General features: G+C 47.0%; 1 protein-coding gene across 1 annotated transcript; it reads right to left on the bottom strand.

Annotated features, from left to right (window-relative positions):
• Positions 1–1,339: 1,339 nt before the first annotated feature.
• On the bottom strand, positions 1,340–9,900 carry LOC122367680 (carbohydrate sulfotransferase 13-like). The gene is made up of 4 exons (XM_043341016.1): positions 9,806–9,900; positions 9,311–9,449; positions 8,133–8,317; positions 1,340–2,649 (listed from the first exon to the last, which is right to left on the bottom strand). The coding sequence occupies exons 2-4, from the start codon at positions 9,447–9,449 to the stop codon at positions 1,870–1,872; spliced, it is 1,104 nt and encodes a 367-aa protein (XP_043196951.1). The 5' UTR covers positions 9,806–9,900; the 3' UTR covers positions 1,340–1,869.
• Between the last annotated feature and the right edge of the window lie 6,774 nt (positions 9,901–16,674).

Genomic DNA, 16,674 nt, shown 5'->3' with positions numbered 1-16,674 from the left:
ATCAATTCTACACATGTTGTTAAAATTTCAGACCAAGGTCATTCAAGGTCAGGTAACCAGGTCACTTGAAGTGACCTCACCTCATAAAAAGTTTCAATGTCTGTCATAGCTACACCGAGTGACCGATCGCTTTGAAACTTTCAGCGATTGCTAAGAGCAATAGCATGTACAAAATGTATATCTCAGAATTTTGATATCGATGACCTAAGGTCAGGTCAATTTTGCGACCTCCCCATTATAAGTCAATGGGAGAAAACTGAAATGCGCCTCTTTTGGACGAAATACATTATAAACACTCCCAAACACTGAATTACAAGTGGTTGAGACACACTGAGCATGAAAATGGTGTCCGTGACCTCTGTTTATGCCCTGAGGTCATCTTAGGTCACGAATGGTATCTAACAGTTTTTCGCAAATAACTTTTGATAGAGGCATGCTAGAGCGATGAAAACGCCTTAGATGTGTTCAGCTCGACGATACGGATCGACTGGTATGCAACATGACCCTTTCCGGTCAGGTCATGACCTTGACCTGAGGTCAAATTTTCAAGTTGACTTTTCAAGGTCAAATTATAGTTCATTCGATGCGTCTTGACGAGAGGAACACGATGCCGGTAAAAGCAAGCTCGTACAAGGATTGGGTCAAAAGTTATTGCAGAAAAACTGTTTCCGAAAAAAATCGGCTATTTTTGCAGTTTTTGCCCCCTGGAGGCAAAACCGTTGACGTTAGGTCAAATCTGAGAGATTTACTCAGAAAGGGCGTTAATACGGCTATCGAATGAGCTTTTCCGCGGCGCTGTAGCTCTATTGGTTCCCGAGTTATGCGTTGGCTTCTTGGAAATCGTCGACATTCGACCTGGAAATCGGCGAAATTTTGCCTTCAATGACCTCTGGTGACCTGACCTTTGACCTGACCAAAAAATTGACTGAAGTGATTTCCTCATTATTTTTGACGCTCTTTCGAACGCCGCCTTCCGCGTATCGCTACGTGGCCCAGGGGGGGGGGTGTTCAAACACCCCCCCCCCCCCAGCAGGGCGTGGAAATCCAGGACCCCCAGCCAGGCGCGGGTTAACAATCGCTGAAAGTTTCAAAGCGATCGGTCACTCGGTGTAGCTATGACAGACATTAAAATTTTTATGAGGTGAGGTCACTTCAAGTGACCTGGTGACCTGACCTTGAATGACCTTAGTCTGAAATTTTCACAACATGTGTAGAATTGATGTATGATAAGGTGTACCAAAAACGGCGCCGCGCCGCCGTTTTTGAGATATTCGCGAAAAACCACAAGGGGGGTGTTCAAACACCCCCCCCCCCCCCAGCAGGGCGCGGGTTAAGCTGGGATTAATAGATTTCAGGGCCGCATCTACTTTCCGGGTCTGGGAAAATACCCCAGTCATGCGTGGGTTAACGTATGGGTTTGCTAGGCGTGAAACAATCCTGGTTACCTGATAATAAAAAAAAAATACAGAGAAACATACACACACAGGCACAGGCGTGGTCAGACACACTCAGAAGCGTTCAACCGCTGATCACCGCAGCGGTGACCTACAGTGCACCCTGTGGTGGTTAGAAAGGCTCGCCGGAACGCTCCACACGGATAATCTGGCTGCAGATTTTCTCGTGAAGATGCAAGAAAACGGAGTCATTGCGTTGACACTCGTCACCGAGGACGTCTGCCTCTTCAACGCAAGACGTCCTCGTTGACAACAGTCCACCGCCTGGTAATGGGTGGTGGACTGGTGAAGTAGTTTGATTTATTTTACTAAGTGACATCTTGACAAATTATACAAACCCTCCCACGAAACGCCCAACGAACGTTTTGTTGCGTTTTGAAGGCGCAGTCGAGTAGTGAACACAACCACATCATATTCACGTGTGCGGCATCATAGCTTCTGCCAGAAGTTCCTCATACATGTTTTGGGTGATATCGCGAGCCGTCGCGTTTTCATGGAAGACAGCCTGCGGACGATATCCAAACAGGAACAGGTCGTGCAGGTAGTGTCGCAGCACGCCCTTCAGCACGTCCGTCCGGAGCAGGCTCACCAGGCTCTCCGTGACGCCCGGGGTGGCCGACCGGTACCCTTCGGGGAACTTGACCGAGGTGATGTTGGCGGTCCGCAGCACGAGCCGGGCGTCCTCGGCGAGGGTGGCCGTCCTGCCGAGTACCGTGTACGGGATGGTGCACGGGTGGCACAGGTCCACCATCGGACGCCAGTGTTCGTCGTGCTGCGCTTTCTTGCTGTTCGTGTCTAAGTCCACAGGACCCGCCCGAACTATCCACTCAGCGAACTTATCGAATGTGACCGTCGGCAGCTCATCTAGAGGGAGGGATGTATTTTGGCGATTGTGAATTGAAATGCTGCCGTTGGGCTGACCCATTATCTTTGCCGCATATTGCTGGCGATATACGGTATTGCCTGGGCTTAGTTTGTCGCGGTAAGCAGAGGCCATCCTCTCGAGGGGGTGCCGCGTGAACATGAAGGAGGTGTACGTCTCCAGCCGGCGGCGTATTTCGGGTTCGGGGAGTTGTGCCAGGCTCGGGAAAAGGTTTGGCTCGTGCGCATGTCCAGAATTTATGCTATTGAAAGGTACATTTGGAAACACTCCGGACAGTATACCAAAGAGCTTCTTCCACTGCGTGCAGGAAACCTGAAACGGGAACAAACGGTGATTAGTGACCCGTTGAGATGTGGCCAGTAACAGCCAAAGGTGCAAACGTGATCAGAGCGAACAAGGCAAACAGATGAGGGTGATCGATCGACCCTCCCTTTAACCCGGCACCGCCTGGGCTATTTCCGTACCCACGACAGCCGGGGGGGGGGGGGGTCGGATCCGACTCCCCTGTTATCTGGAGAACTAATGGTCGTATCGATCCCCGCAAAGCGGCGTTCGAAAGATCTCTACGAGACCTTCCCAAAACACTTAAGATTTTAAGATTGAGGTCACCTTTCGGATCAAGGCCAGGTCAAAGGTCAAATTCTGGGGTTTTGCATGATGAGGCTTACGGACAGCGGAATCGAAAGCTCCTGCTGGAAACTCACCCAGAATGACCTCAAAGGCCTAGTGAAGATACCATGTGCGTATAAGGGTCATACTAAGCACGGGTCAAGGTCAGGTCAGGTCACGAAAGGTCACGGTTTTCACTTTCTGCTACATGGGCATGCGACACATGTTTTATGGCTTATTTTTCACGCCAAATCCGATGGTCATGGTTATATGCAACCCAGTCACTTTCCTGGTCATCAGCAACCATAGAAAATCGTTTATATTATCCCGCGCCGGGCTGGTGCTCTGCGACTTCCGCGCCGGGCCGGGGGGGGGGGGTGTGTCTGAACACCCCTCCCCAACAACTAACTCGGCTCCTGGGCCGCGTAGCAACACGCGGTAAGCGGCATTCGAAAGAGCGTCTAAAATAATGATGGAAATACTTCAGTCATTTTTCGGGTCAGGTCAAAGTCAGGTCGCCAGACTCCAGAGGTCATCACAAAGGTCAAATTCAGGCCATTTCAACAATTTTTGAAACTGCCGACGGCTAACTCGGGAACCAATAGAGCTACAGCGCCGCGGAAAAGCGCATTCGATAGCCCTTTTACGGGTCTTTCTGAGCATTGTCCTCAGATTTGACCTCAGGTCAACGGTTTAGCCTCCAGTGAGCAAAAAAGTGTTAAAATAACCGTTTTTACAAAAAAAGTTTTTTTCGGTAATTACTTTTGATTCAAACAAGCCACAACATTACTTTTGCCAGCATCGTGTTACTCTCGTCGAGACGCGTCGAATTAACCCTCGCCGACACAGGGGGGGGGGTTGATGCAACCCCCCCCTAAGGCTTTTCGCGAATAACTCGCGTAAAAAGCGGCCGATCGCGACGACACTTTCAGTACCCTCGCATTGATCAATTTTACACGTTCCCTGAAAATTTCATGACCCTGACCCCAATGACCTTTGACCTGTGACCTCTTTTCCGTGACCATGTTTGGCCGAAATCGCGATTCAGCGTATGTCGGCTCGCATTAGCCGCGCGTTTGCAAGCTTTTCGTGATTTCAAACGTTGAAACATGTGGTTTGATGTTGCTCCCATACATTAGGGTGGATGTCAAGGTCACCTGAAGGTCAGGTCAGGTCATTGACCTTTGGTGACCTCGGGTGACCTCGGTTCACTTTTTCGAGTTTTACATGTTTCTAGGCTAGTTTTTGGAGCTGAAATCGAATTTAGCAACCATTTGAACATTTACTAACTACTAAGTAGTTTTGGTGCCTTCGTAACTTGTTACGAAGCTGCCAGAGGCGGTTGACACGTATTACGAATACCCGTCACAACCCCTACCGGTTGACCTGACCTGACCTGACCCGACCTGGTCTAAATGCTTAAAAACATCATCTCTGATCAAAACTAACACGATATTCGTGATCAGCACCCCGGAAAACCACATAGCAGCCACACTTTACGAACTTCTAACAGGTCCCGATTTTCCCGGTTTTCGGGTCATTGACCTGACCTGGAAGGTCATCCGATGACCTAGGACCTTAAAATTGGGTATCATCGGCTTCCTCTCGTGACGGGCAACACGCTCGTTTTTCCGCGAAGCTATAGCACGATCAGGGGCCAAACGCAAGAGGGGGGGTCGTACCAACCCCCCCCCCCTTGTGCCGTCGAAGGACGCAAAATGGCCTGTGCCGGCGAGGGTTAACCATGTTACCACCCTGTCGCATTTTTTGCGTGTGAATAAAAAAGAGCGGCGTGTAGCGCCGCGCCGCTTGGAGTAGTTTTTTTTGTACATCAATTTTGGATAATGTGTGAAATTTTAACCCCAGGTCATGTCAGGTCAGGTCACCAGGTCAAGTTAACTGACCAAGCCTAAAAAAATGTTTGCAATCATGTCCAGCCTACAGCCTACAGGACCTTAAAATTGGGTATCATTGGCTTCCTGTCGTGACGGGCAACACGCTCGTTTTTTTTTCCGCGAAGCTCTAGCTCCATCAGGGGCCACACGCGAGGGGGGTGGTACCAACCAACCCCGTCGAAGGACTCAAAATGGCCTGTGCCGGCGAGGCTTAAGGTCCTAGGTCATCGGTTGACTTTCCAGGTCAGGTCAATGACCCAAACATCGGGAATGTCGGGACCTGTTAAAAAGTCATAAAGTGTGGCTGCTAAGGGGCTTTCCGGGGTGCTGATCACGAATATCGTGTTAGTTTTGATCACAGATGATGTCGTTAAAGGTAGTGTGCCACCTTTGAAAGATTTCCCATTTTATTTTTCCTAGGATAAGAAGCTTCTGTTTTTACCTAATATCGCAAAAAAAAATCAAAAATGGGCCTGGAATAGTGCCTTTTTCGCCTAAAAGTTTTTCGGTTTTTAGATATGTATAACAACTGTAGTGGGCTCACCTGCAAACAGGCGTCGGGCAACAATCGCGAATGCGGCGCACTTGTGACAATAAGCAAAGGTCATTATAGTGTTACGACCATACGACGTACGGGAATGAGTTATCAGCTGTCTAATCGTAGACAACACAATGTCGAGCCTTAAACTGTAAGCCCGTATTGTATTGTTTCTTTTATTTGGCTGTCGAACATTATTTATGGTTTGAAATATGATTTTATGTAAAATAATTGATATGAAAAAGCCGTCTTATAAGTTATGACCCCATTTCACCACACGCAAGTGGCAGAAATGACAATGATCAGCTGACCCATTTTTCTTGGCCGAAGTCAGAGCGCGCGGCCCGACGCACCACGCGTATTTGGAAATTCCGACCTCGACGAGCATCAGAAGCCACCTAACAGGCGTGTTCGAAACCGCAGGAGATGATGATGAACGGGTTTATCGAAACTTGATTGGATGAGCATATCGGTAATAGCGATTTCAGTGTGTGCATTTATTGTTCATAGTGGTGTGAAATGTGGTTGGGGTACGACCGACAACCCGTCGGGGCGAATTTCGCACTGGGGTACTCAAAATTTGAAGAATTTAAGACGTTTCCATGAGTTTTGAAGGTATGGATAAGTTCTAAAAATCCGGTTCTCCTTATCTGGGCCATTAACTCCATACGGTCCAAGAAAGCTGGCACACTACCTTTAAAGGAAATAGTTCACTTTTAACATGGGGTTTGGAACTGGAATAGCAGTTTTGTTGCTTGCGCTGAGACTAGCACAAATCAGAAGTTTTTACGGCCCAACGATCACCCTAGACGAAGATATTCCATTTTTCGTTCCGAAAAGAGTGCCTTGCAGATGAATGCGTGCCTTGCTGAGGAATGCAGTCACGTCATCGTCAGCCAATCAGAATGCTGCTTACAGCCGATGGGTTTGTCCTACGCAATATGATTGGTCAACGCGTAATAAGCTTCCGCGCCAAACATTATTTTATATAGAATATAGTTCTTCTTATACTAAAATATAGAAAATAATCCTTTTTACAAAACGTTTTGCTTTATTTTCTGATCATTTTGAGCATAAAAAAACATAAATCCATAGCAAAATACTAATTTCAGGAAAGTGAACTATTTCCTTTAACCCGCGCCCCACTGGGGTCTGTGTATAACACGCCCTACTGGGGGGGGGGGGGGCTATTCATAGCCCCCCCTCCTAACTCCGAAACTACTGGGCCGATCGTCAAAATTCAAACGGCGTCTGATAGCCCCGGAAAAACTGTCGAGCGAAACCTAATTTCATTGACCTCAAGGTCACCGATGACGTCACAGGTCAGGTCAAAGTAAAAATTATTAGCACTTTAGCTTGTTCACATTTTGGGCTCTGGCCGCCGTCTTACAAGTCAGATCAGGCTCATTTTTGGTTTCCACACTCGTGTACAGATGCTCTAGATACCTTGAGGGTACCAAACTTGTACCTTGATTTTCAGGTCAGGGTCAGGTCATCACAGGTCACGAAAATATTATATCATGCGTCGGTCACGTGACACATGTTTTATGGTCCATTTAGGCCATAGATTTCGAATTTGATGTCGTATGTGTCATTCGAGGTCATTTTGAGTCGAATTTAGCTTAGGTCAGGTCACTTTCAGGTCAAAAAAGGTCAAATTTTGAAGTTAAAATTTTTCAACAAAAAAGGTGTCTATTGGATGCAGTTTGAGCTCAGGAACACGATGGTGCTATTTATATTGGTGTACGATGTCAAATACGTACTGAAAAATTGATTTGAAAAATTAATAATTGTAAATTTTTTGCAATAATGCGTATAACTTGGCCATTTTTGAAGATATTTAGCTAAAACTGGCTAGAGTTAGTCATAATCATGCGTTCTGTCACATATATTCCGGTTTTTTTTCGAAAAGTCAAAAACTTTTTGAAAAAAATATAAAAATATAAATTTTGAATATTATTATATGAAATTTTCGTAATTTTCAAAATTTTGAAAATCCGAGATAGCAGTTTGATAGCGCGGTCAATTCTGAGTCCTTTCATGCAAAGAAATTGGATCTAGCTGAAAAACTGAGCTCTTGGGAGCGATTGCCGTGGTTCAATGTTTTGCGTCGAAATCGGACGAACATGACGTCACTCTGACGTCATTTCCGGCCGACCTATGGTAGCTACGAAGTTCAAATTTTGGCACAAGGTGTCAAATTGATGCAGCCGAAGGTACTGAAAGTTTGGCGTCGATCCGTCAAGCGGTTTGGAAGTTATTGCAGAAAAACGGGAGGGGGGGCTATAAATAGCCCCCCCCAGTGGGGCGCGGGTTAAGCGTTTAGACCAGGTCGGGTCAGGTCGGGTCAGGTCAGGTCAGGTCAGGTCAACCGGTAGGGGTCGTAACGGGTATTCGTAGTACCTGTCATCCGCCTCTGACAGCTTCGTAACATGTTACGAAGGCACCAAAACTACTTCGTAAATGTTCAAATGGCTGCTAAATTCGAAATCAGCTCCAAAAACTAGCCTAGAAAAATGTAAAACTCGAAAAAGTGAGCCGAGGTCACCAAAGGTCAATGACCTGATCTGACCTCCATTCTGCCAAAATCGCGGCTCTGCGGCCGTTTTTTGCGAAGCTATTCACCAAAAACTGAATCGTACCTTGGGGCACTTGACCTGACCTCAGAGGTCACCGGTTGACCTCTGCTCCTACCGTGAACCTAAACTATAATCCTATTCATGCTATATAAAAAAGGCAAGACACCTACTCACCTTTGGAACGTAGCAGTACATCAGTCGATGTTCATCATTGTAGATAAGCCAGCGGAGCAGCCATGGGCGTTCGATGAGATAATCGAATGTTTTCAAAGACTTTGTGCTAATACAGCGTTTCTCTAAGAGTTCCCGCCGGTACTGTTGTGCCATCATATCAGCTTCAGCAACTGCGGAAAATTGTTCTGAAATTAAAACAGCGAAGTTAAGATCTGAACAGCAGTAGTTTCTGAACAATCCTTAGGAGCGTTAACCCATGTACTTTACTATTGACATTTTATAATATGTTCTTTAACCCGGCCGGGCCCGGGGGTAATCCCAACCACCGCAGCCCGGGGTGGCGTTTTTCGCCCCCCCCCCCCCGTCTAACTCCGTAAATAAGGAAGTTACGGAAACAAAGGCGATATCAAACGAAAACTCCTTACGAGACGATTCTAAAGCACCTAAAATTTTTGACCTCAGGTCAGTTTTCAAGGTCAGAGGTCAAGGTCAAAGGCAAAAACCGTCACATGTGTAGTGATATCAAAATAAGCGTTCTAGAGGACGGCAGGATGCATCAATCCGGCAAAATTGGTTGTCAAAGGAAGGAAAGAAGAGAATCTGAGGACTTCGAAACTGTGCTCAAAATCAAAGGTCAAGGTCAAGGTCACGCTCAAAATTGACCTCAAACTTTGCACTTTTTCGTAATCTTGCGCAAGAACTTCCAAGATGTTTTGAAATGTTTTGAGGCTTATCGGTTCCCTATTTGTGGTTAATGGGCCTTGGCCCGAAACGGTTTACTGGGTTTACTGTGTGTCGCTACGTGGCCCAGGAGCCGGGTTAGAAGGGGGCGTTCAGACACCTCTCCAGCAGGTCATGGAAATCCAGAATTCCCAGTGAGTTGTTGGGTATGCTTTCGTTAAAAAAAAGAACAGTTCAGTTTTCAATCAATTGTGATACGACCATCTAACAAAACTATGCAATGAAACCAGATAGCAACAATGGCCGCTTAGAAATACCAAAAAACTCACCACTCACCAGATATGATGAACTTACCAGATGTGATGTTTATTCACATTCGATGACAACACAAAAGCAAATATTATAAATAGCCAACTCTAATGGCTATTTAGAATACTTGCTTTTGTGCTGTCATCAAATGTGAATAAACATCACAATGTCTGGCACGATACACTCACCAGATGTTTTGCTGATTTCTGGCAGTGATTTTAGAGTTTCTCCCCTACGACCGAGGGACGTTATTATGGAAAGCATTAAGAGTGCACTGAGTAGAAGCAGTGCTCTGCTAAAAGTTGTCTTTCTGGGATAAGACATCATCTGCAACAAAATAGTAAAAACCGGGGTGTATCTCAATAACATTGTGTGTTTTATTTTATAGCATTCTTGTAAAAGCATATCAATATAAGTGCTTGAAAACATCAATATTAATTAATATGTTATATCTTCTAGCTTCTACCCTGGAATTATTGGCAACTGTTGCAAAATTATTTGACCTTTTTTGTCTGATTGATTTATCAAGGAATCACATTTAATCAGGTAAGCAAGTACAAAGATCACAAATATATGAATTATATGTCTCCGTGAATACACCCACGACTCTACTAAACGAGATCACCTACTGTTTCTGGTCACCTAGAGCTTCATCGATCACCTTACGACCAAAGGCTACTTACAGTTTGCGATGCGCCGCCCTCCACCCGAGCTAAGGGTCGGTGGTGTGGACTGGAGAGAGGGAGGCGGTGCGACCTGTGCAGTCGGCTGGCGCAGACTGCTCGCGGTTCTCGGGTGGTGTGTCGGCGGTCAGCGGCCGCGTCGTGACGTGTGGCGCCTACCCAGGCGGCGCTTATCAGCGCACTGTGGGCTGTTCGGATGTGCTAGATTCTCAAGACACCAAATGTTTTCTGGGAGCTAGACTATGAAACTTAAGTAGGTTCCTCCCGCGCCCTGCTGGGGGTCTTGGATTTCCTTCCACGCCCTGCTGGCGGGGGGTTTGAACATCCCCCTTTTTTAACTCGGCTCCTGGGCCACGTAGCGATACCGGAAAGGCGGCGTTCGAAAGAGCGGCAAAATAAGGAAGAATCACTTCGGTCACTGTTTTTGGACAGGTCAAAAGTCAGGTCACCAGAGATCATTGAAGGCCAAAATTCACCGATTTGTAGGTCAGATGTCGACAATTCTCAACAAATCGTCGTACAGCTCGGAAACTAATAAACATACAGCGCCGCGGAAAAGCCCACTTGATAGCCCGTTATGCGCCAAAATCCATATAGAAGTGGACATTAGGGTTCAAATTGTTATTTTGAGTAAAATATAAGTCATTTGCTTCATTAAACAGTTGTTTCTCTATGTGGCGATCATTTATGAAGCACTCTACACAAGTTACAAACGAGCGATATCATAATAGCTCCATGATTGCCAGTATACCGGTTGCGGCCAAGTGCGACGGTGGCGCCGACTCGTTAGGCGGCACGGGTGGACATCGATAGCAGTGCCTCTAGCGGTCACTAGGGAAAGCTGGGCTGTAGGCGACGAAATACCGGCATGAGTTGTTAAGGCCTGGCTACACTGCGTTTTCTGCGTGCGTTTTTTGCGAGCTTGCGTGATTTGCGGAATATCGTTCTAGAAAGAAACGACATTACTTTTTATGTTTTTCATAAAAACTTTTAATTAACATAAACGTTTTATTAATTGCTGAGCTCATCGAAGCGATTGCCGTGGTTCAATATCTTGCGTCGAAATCGGCCGAACATGACGTCACTCTGACGTGATTTCCGGCCGACCTATGGTAGCTACGAAGTTCATATTTTGACACAAAGTGTCACATTGATGCAGCCGAAGGTACTAAAAGTTGGGCGTTGATACGTCTAGGGTTTTGGAATTTATTGCAGAAAGGAGAGGAAGGTTAGGAAGTTATTGCAGCGGGAAGGGGGGCTATGATTAGCCCCCCAGTGGGACGTGGGCTTATCATGGGGAGGTCAATAAATTGACCTGACCTTAGGTCATCGATATAAAAATTCCGAGATAAACAAGTTGTAGCTAGCAATGACATCATTAGGTACAGGGGCGGATCCAGGAATTTTCGGGAGGGGGGGCGGCAAGTCGAAATAGGGGCGACCTGGCAATCCGGGGGCGCTCCATACAAAGGGGGCGCCAAACCGTCGAAATACGGAGCTAAAAGCCTGCGCCGTGCTAGGGGGCGTTATCGCGCTCCTCCTCAGATTTTTCGCAAATAGGTATCTGAAAAACGGCTGCGCGCAGCGCCGCCATTTTCAGCATACCTTATCATGCATCTTTTTTGCACATGTAAAAATGTCTGACGCGGGTGATGGAAGGTCAGGTCACCAGGCTATGCCAAGTGACCTAGCCTTAGAAAAAGTTCAAATGCTTACCATTGCTATACCGACTGAACGATTGCTTTGAACCTTTCAGCGATTGATGAAAGCAACACTATTCATGAAATGTATATCTCGGAATTTCGATATCTGTGACCTAAGGTCAGGTCAGTTGTGCGACGTCTCCATTAGGTAGGTAGGTATAATTAGGTCTTTGGGAGAAAACTGAAAGGCATCTTTTTTGGACGAGCGCCATTCTAGACAATATCAAGCATTGGGATACATATAAAATTAACACACTGAATAAGAACATTGCACCTAGTGTGACCACTCATTATGTCCCAGAAGTCATCCCATGTCATGAAAGGTCCGCAGCAGTTTTTTTTTAATAACTTTTGATAGATTCAAGCTAGAGCGATAAAAACACCTCAGCTGTGTTCAGCTCGACGATACGCATCGACTGCTATGCAGCATGACCTTCCCCGGTCAGGTCATGACCTTGACCTTAGGTAAATTCTCAAAATTACCTTTCTTAACCCTCGCCCTGGCAGGGCATTTTTCATAACACGGCCTGGCAGGGGGGGGTCGATGCGACCCCCCCCCCCTCGCGATTGGCTCCTATGGCACCTACAGGGTGTTTCATAAAGAATGTCAATTTTAAATTTGCCATATTAGCCATATAAAACAATATATTTGCATAGTTTTTAGATTCACATACACCAGAAGACTTGGACATTTGATTTTTGTCTGTTCACTTTTCTCTATCTAGACAAACGGTTCCACCACAGCCCCGTGAAGATCAACGCACTTTCGGTCCCGTCCACGGATATGGCGCACGGCCCGGAGCACTTCTTCGCAGTCCATGGGGGAGTCAACGAAGTCTTGCTCAAGTCTAAAGTGAACTTTAAAGTGAAGGGTTAACTCTAAAGTGAAGCCGAAACTTTCTCATAAATTTGGAGATGTTCTTAAGGCTTCCGAACTGTAGCACTATCCACGCCTGCTGTTCTTTCGAAAATGGCGTATTTATCATTTGAGCACGGCGAGCCGCGAGGTGAACCCGACATATCCCGTTCTGAAAAAAGGATGACAACAACTTTGGCATTGAATGCTATTTATATAAAATGTCCATCAATTTCCAACAATGCTTGAAAGTTTGCACGTGCTAGACACATTTTTTCTTTTTGAACTCCCCAGTTTAAAATTGACATTCATTATGAAACACCCTGTAGAAACACCAAATTTGGTAGGTAGGTGGGCCCCCTAGAGTTCTCGCCCCTGTGCAAATTTGGTTGCTCTAGGTCAATATTTAGGGGGGTTTTGGGGGGTATAAATGTAAAAATTTCGCTAAAAACAGGTCAAAAGTTTTTCGCTTATAACTTTTGATCTAATTAAGACAGAGCAAAAAAAAGCACCAGTGAACTCAGCACGTCAAGGCGCGTCTAATGATATACTTTTTAGCTTGCATCAGTGTTCTTAAAGTTTTTCTTAACCCGCGCCCGGCTGGGGGTCCTGGATTTCCACGCCCTGCTGGGGGGGGGGGGGTGTTTGAACACCCCCCCTTGTAACTCGGCTCCTGGGCCACGTAGCGATACGCGGAAGGCGGCGTTCGAAAGAGCGTAAAAAATAATGACGAAATCACTTCAGTCAATTTTTCGGTCAGGTCAAAGGTCAGGTCACCAGAGGTCATTGAAGGCAAAATTTCGCCGATTTCCAGGTCGAATGTCAAAAATTTCCAAGAAGCCAACGCATAACTCGGGAACCAATAGAGCTACAGCGCCGCGGAAAAGTGCATTCGATAGCCCTATTAACGCCCTTTCTGAGTAATTCTCTCAGATTTGACCTAACGTCAACGGTTTTGCCTGCAGGGGGCAAAAACTGCAAAAAAAGCCGATTTTTTCGGAAACAGTTTTTCTGCAATAACTTTTGACCCAAGCCTTGTACGAGCTTACTTTTACCGGCATCGTGTTCCTCTCGTCAAGACGCATCGAATGAACTATAACTTGACCTTGAAAGGTCAACTTGAAAATTTGACCTCAGGTCAAGGTCATTACCTGACCGGAAAGGGTCATGTTGCATATCAGCCGATCCGTATCGTCGAGCTGAACACATATAAGGCGTTTTCATCGCTCTAGCATGCCTCTATCAAAAGTTATTTGCGAAAAACTGTTAGATACCATTCGTGACCTAAGATGACCTCAGGGCACAAACAAGGGTCACGGACACCATTTTCATGTTCATTGTGTCTTAACCACTTGTAATTCGCTGTTTGGGAGTGTTTATAATGTCTTTCGTCCAAAAGAGGCGCATTTCAATTTTCTCCCATTGACTTATAATGGGGAGGTCGCAAAATTGACCTGACCTTAGGTCATCGATATCAAAATTCTGAGATATACATTTTGTACATGCTATTGATCTTAGCAATCGCTGAAAGTTTCAAAGCGATCGGTCACTCGGTGTAGCTATGACAGACATTGAAACTTTTTATGAGGTGAGGTCACTTCAAGTGACCTGGTGACCTGACCTTGAAAGACCTTGGTCTGAAATTTTCACAACATGTGTAGAATTGATGTATGATAAGGTGTACCAAAAACGGCGGCGCTCCGCGCCGCCGTTTTTGAGATATTCGCGAAAAACCACAAGGGGGGTGTTCAAACACCCCCCAGCAGGGCGCGGGTTAAATTTTAAGTAAACTTTAATTAATTAATTAAGTTCAACTTAACCAAATTGCATCATATCGCATATCATTCGACTCGGCTGATCACCAGGAACACAATGATACCATTTTTTAAGCTCTAGCGTCATTATGTGCCAAGTCATTGGCAAAAACGTCATTTGACCTCAGTTGACCTCATTTGACCTGACCCATGGATAAGTACACCAAACAAAGAGGCACCAAGTGACCTGCTGTTAAGTACTGTGGTTTCAAAGCACAAAAGTGGTAGAACGAAGCGGATATCTCCAGTATTTTCCGAATTTAGTATTTTCCCGTAGGCTTAACATTACGACGTAATGACCTCTAACTGACCTCAGGTCAGTGACCTCAAAAAACCCGAACTATATCTTATACAACTCGGTGAACTTAGCACATCCTGAAAGTTTGAAGGGAATCAGTCCAAAACTGTGAGTTGGACAGGTGCAAAAAGAAAATTGAAATTTTACCATGACCTTGTACCGGTTTTTCTGACCTGGTGACCTGACCCAAGGTGACCCGGACCTGAAATTTTAAGGACATATGTGAAAAGGTTGCCCCATAGGCTGTGCCAAATTTGGTGGCACTGCGCGCCGCCGTTTTTACGCTATCTTCGAAAAACCTTAGGGAGGGGTCGCATCGACCCCCCCCCCCCTGCCAGGGCGAGGGTTAAGGTCAACCTTTAGTTAGTTCGGCGTGTCTCGACGACAGAAACGCAATGCTGGCAAACGTAATGTCGAGACTCTCTTGAGTCAAAAGTTATTGCAGGAAAACATTGTTCGTAAAAAGGCTATTTTTAGTCTTTTGCCCTCTGAAGGCTAAACCGTTGACCTGAGGTCAAATCTGGGCGCAGCTTGCCGAAACACCTTTAAAAGGGCTATCGAATGCGCTTTTCTGCGGCGCTATAGCTCTATTGGTTTCCGAGTTATGTGCCGCTGCTTCGAAAACGGAAAAATGTTGAAACAGGCAACATTTTACCTTTGATGACCTCTGGTGACCTGACATTCGACCTGACCTAAAAAATGACCGTTTTGTTTTCGTCCTGTTTTTTTGACGATCTTTCGAATGCCGCTTATCGCGTGTCACTACGCGGCCCAGGAGCCGAGTTAGACGAGGGAGTGTGCCCCCCCCCCCCCCCTCCCCAGCAGGACACGGAAAACCCAGACCACCAGCACGGCACCCGGGTTAAAAGTCGTAGATGGGCACCGCTACCGTAGCAAAAGATATTAGCAAAAAGGTGGCCTCCATTTACTGGTGCAGTCCTTCTTCTCCCGGTGATGCCCCCTCCTTTTTCTGGAAGCGTCTCACTTATGCTGGTATGCCTCACTTCCCGGGGGCGCCCAACCTCTGCTTGGATCGCCTAATCCATTATGGAGAGACCCACTTTGCTTAAGTCGCCTCATTTCTTCCTTCTAAGAACGACCGATTTACTGTAGGCGGCCCACTTATCTGGGACGCCCATCTTCTGCTAGAAGTGCCCCTCTTCTTCCTGATGCGTCCCACTTCTACTACGAGTGCACCTTTTCTGTTAGGGCGCCCCTTTGCTGCTGAGGAGTTTTTGTGTGAATAGGGCGGCCCTCTCCTGTTGGGCGACCCCAAATTCTGCTGGAGGCGCCCCACTTCTGCCCAACTTTTGGTGGGGTGCCCCTCTCTTGCAGAGGGCACTTCTCTTTTGCTGGAGACGCCACTCGTGTGGGGGCGCCCTTCCACTGCGGGGAACGTCTCTCTTCTGCCAGAGGCACCCCTTTTCTTCTTATTGGGCTCCTGTTTTTTTTTTCTGGGGCGAGGCGACCCTCTGCTGCTCGGAACGGGGCACACATCTCCTTTTACTGGGGCACCGCCCCTCTGCTGGGGCTGCCCTTCCGCTGTCGTCAGTAGCGCCCCTCTTGGTAGAATATACTCCTTTTCTTTTTGTAATGGGGCGCCCCTCTTCTACCGGGGGCGCCCATCTGCTGCTGGGGCGTCTGTCTTCTGCCGGATATTGTCAATGGGGCGCCCATATCCTGTTTGGCGGGCCCAACCTCTGCTGGAGGCTCCCTATTTCTGATTAACTTTTGCTGTGGCGCCTCTCTTCTGCTGGGGCGCCCCTTTTCTGCTTGGGGCGCCCGTCTCCTGCTGGAGACCCCTCTCCTCTGCTGGGGCGCCCCTGTTCTGCCAGTGGCACCCATTTTCTTATTATAGGGGCTCCTTTTTTGCTGGGGCGCCCAGCAGCTGTCAGGGCGCCCCTCTTCTCGGAATGGGGGCGCCTCTCTCCTTTTGCTGGGGCGTCGCTCCTCTTCAGGGGGACACGTCTCCTGCTAAGGGTGCCCTTCCGCTGCCAGGGGCGCCCCTCTTGAACAGAAGGTATTTTATATTCTTGTAACGAGACGCCCTCTTCTGCTGGGGGCGCCCATCTGCTGCTGGGGCGACTCTCATCTGCTGGGAATTGGCAATTGGGCGTCACTCTCATGCTTGGTGAGCCCAACTTCTGCTGGAGGCGCCCTATTTCTGCTGAACCTTTGCTGTGTCGCCGCTCTTCTGC

This window comes from Amphibalanus amphitrite, unplaced genomic scaffold (genome assembly GCF_019059575.1).
Source record: "Amphibalanus amphitrite isolate SeventyFive unplaced genomic scaffold, NRLGWU_Aamphi_draft 000888F_arrow, whole genome shotgun sequence".
Taxonomy (NCBI): Eukaryota; Metazoa; Arthropoda; class Thecostraca; order Balanomorpha; family Balanidae; genus Amphibalanus; species Amphibalanus amphitrite.
This window is presented reverse-complemented; position numbering and strand designations above follow the sequence as displayed.